This window comes from Acanthaster planci, linkage group LG08 (genome assembly GCF_054643075.1).
Source record: "Acanthaster planci isolate LZ-2023a linkage group LG08, COTS_SCS, whole genome shotgun sequence".
Lineage (NCBI taxonomy): Eukaryota > Metazoa > Echinodermata > Asteroidea > Valvatida > Acanthasteridae > Acanthaster > Acanthaster planci.
The window spans coordinates 14,857,546-14,860,581 of record NC_141784.1 but is presented as its reverse complement, the minus strand read 5'-3'; the positions used below and the strand labels follow the sequence as shown (position 1 = coordinate 14,860,581).

The 3,036-nt window shown below is 37.5% G+C and overlaps 1 protein-coding gene across 4 annotated transcripts in view; it reads right to left on the bottom strand.

Annotated features, from left to right (window-relative positions):
* wdr60 (WD repeat domain 60) overlaps positions 1-3,036 on the bottom strand; it is a 270,009-nt gene that overhangs the window by 133,564 nt on the left and 133,409 nt on the right. For all 4 annotated transcript variants that reach the window (XM_087140251.1, XM_087140254.1, XM_087140252.1 and 1 more), the window contains one exon: positions 850-923. In XM_087140251.1, coding sequence (XP_086996377.1) covers positions 850-923 — 74 coding nt within the window. The remainder of the gene's footprint in view (positions 1-849; positions 924-3,036) is intronic.

Here is a 3,036-nt window from a genome sequence, read left to right as displayed (position 1 = left end):
TATCAATGTCTTTTGCTGGTTATCTATTTGGATGGGGGTATCTGTTATTCTCCGAGGCCAGAATAGACTTGATGATGAAAAAGAGGATGCCCAGATAGGGTTGCAGTATATCAAAGCTGTCACTGTGATGCAGATAGCCCACTCTGTACAGTGATAAGCTATCTGGTGTGTACAAAATGTTTTCACAGTTCACTCTATAGCTTTGCTGACTCCAGTTATCAAGTTTTGCAAAAGTACTTCAAAATACTAGGGAGAGATTGTAATAGAATTTGTCCAGTAAAAACTATATTGATATAAACTCAATATCTGGTTGCAAAAGCAATGATAGGATACACCACACCTAGTACTGCAAAGAACAAATTCTCTGCTAGAGAAACAGGGGATATGTTGAAGAACAATGGAGATTTTCATGGTAAGACTGTGTTTAATCCTGTGTATAAATGTGAGAAGATATGGAAAAAAAGAACTGTCAATTAGATCTCCCTTGTGAAGGGGTTACAAAGCATGTTACACTGCAAAGCATCTGTCTTAAACACAGCCCGACATTGCCAATTCACATCATACCTGATCAGTCATGCATGATCATAACATAACTTTCTTATCAACTGAAAGTAGACAACATGTTTCAAGTAAGTTCATCCTTATGAAAAATATTTGTTAGGTACATGTACTTTGTGCTTTAATAAAAAAAAGCCTTGGTTCCCTTTGAGGACAATATACATGAGTTCCAGTTTCATAAACAAAAAAAAAACAGTGCAAGGTCTGTCACAAATACAGGCATGTGATGGGGGGGGAAGCAATTCAGAAAGGCATTCTGAAATTTGCAATGGCAAAGGAACTAGCACTCACCGATGTGGCCGTGATGAACTACTGACATTCCAGACACAAACTATGCTTCGTTGAGATGAGTCATGATCATCGTACTGCAAATATAATTATCATTTTTCTCATATTCAACAAAATGGAAATGAACCAAAGACACTGAAATACTACTTCTTACGGAACCTAAGCTCACCTAGCTATCACAACATGTTTATGTACACAACTATAATATCAAACTTCAAATCAGTCAATGCCTGTTTCTGAAACATAAATGTGAAAGATTTGGAGTTTCTAGGGTTTGCTAATAAATCACAGGTTATGACATGGTAGGGCGTTACCTCATGCTATGACATAGATAGGCTGATGCATTCAAAATACAGCTATTATGGGGCAGCAACTACATAATTCAAATACGCTGCAGGAATCCATCCTATTTATAGTTCTCTTATTCTTCATACATCGTTTTTATTTTGACATTTTATTGAGATTTCCTTTGATATATCCTTGAGAAATGCAATTACATCTGTAATTCAAATGGGTCTTTCTTTTTCCCAGTGATTCTCTTGTCATTTTAGTTTTCTACCTTCAATGTTTTTTTGTTCCATTTTAAGGTTGGATTAATTGGCTTTCGAGCTACAGTGGTTTATTTTCACTTTTATTAATCCTGGCCACTTTAAAGTGGGTTCTTTTGGTTTGTTGTTTGATGTTTGTCTTTTTATTTTTAATATACGTGACCCATCACGACAAAATGAGCATAAAATCGCATTCCGCTCTTTCCTATTTCGAAGGTTCAAAATCACATTGAAATGGAGGTTAATTTTGGGATTTTGTAATATTTGGAAAGACTATCCCGTCTCCTATTTAATTTCAAGTATTTCGCAGGATCATATAGTTAAAAATGTCATTTTCACAGCAGTTTTGAGAATAGCATTATGCATGCCTGGTCTGAAATGTTGAAACAATGTCGGGAACAAGCACGCACAGCTGCCAGAATAATATCACGTACAACACCAATATCTCAATTTTTGAAAATTCCAACTTTCAGTTCATTTTGTGGTGACAGGTCACATTTATGTTTTAGTTTGTTTTATTCACTCTTAAATTTGGACTTTAAAATTTGGCCTCCTTCTGGTAGCTGGGGCATTAGAGGGACATTGAAATGTATCCCTAATGACCCATTTGTAAAAATAATAATAATACTTAATACACTGTTGACGTTTGAGGCATTTTATGTTGCACCTTACAGCAACCTCTCTGGACACTGCACTCTCTTAGTAAAAATATGTAAAGAGCGGCAGCACATATTAAAAGGGAACCTTTTTGGGTAATGCCATAGGGTTGGGAAACAAAAGTGACATTATAGTGTGAAATAAATGTTAGAAGGGTTCAAAATGTTCAGCTATCATAGTTTTCAGATGAGGAATATGTAATACTGTTAAATATAGAGACAAATGTTGTGTACACACAATAAGTCGGTGCACCATATGTTGAGGGCTATCACATATAGTGCGGATGTATCATTGACACCAAATTGGGTACTTTAACCATTTCATGTCGGGGCATTTTCCAATGTTGATGATGTTGAGCCGGCATGACTATCATTTTTTCCGTTTTCAAAATCCTTCAAAAATTCAAGTCACTTGACCTTAAAGGGGCACTCTTTAAAGCCCTATATACAGTGAGGTACCAGACCAATTGGGTTCAACTTTGTGTATGGCTGGAAAGGGAAGGGTTTTAGACCAAAATTGAACTGATGGGATAAACACGTCATTGGGTGACAAGTCCTGTGATATTAATGGGGCACTCTTTAAAGCGCTATATATCTCGTGAAGTACTTGACTGATTCGGTTCAAACTTTGTGTATGGCTGAAGCATCGCGTGCTGAGTTCACCCGTACTGCATCCGCAATACACGGCAGGGAACACCTGGAGGATGCGGTCCAGCGGTATATAGCGGACTCTGCAGCATCCAGACTTCAGTTGCCTGATGAAGGCTAGCAGTACCAGCAGCCGAAACATCGCTACCAGCAACACGACACCGGAGTCATCGATTATCTTTTTCCTGTATTTGTCATCCACCACGGTGATTCTGTTTATCTCTTCTATTCATAAGACCCCTTGTACCCTATGATCATCACCACAATTTTTCCTTGGTAATCTACATCCTCAAAGTACATAAGTATAGGAAATGAAATATTCCTGCAACCATTGGTGC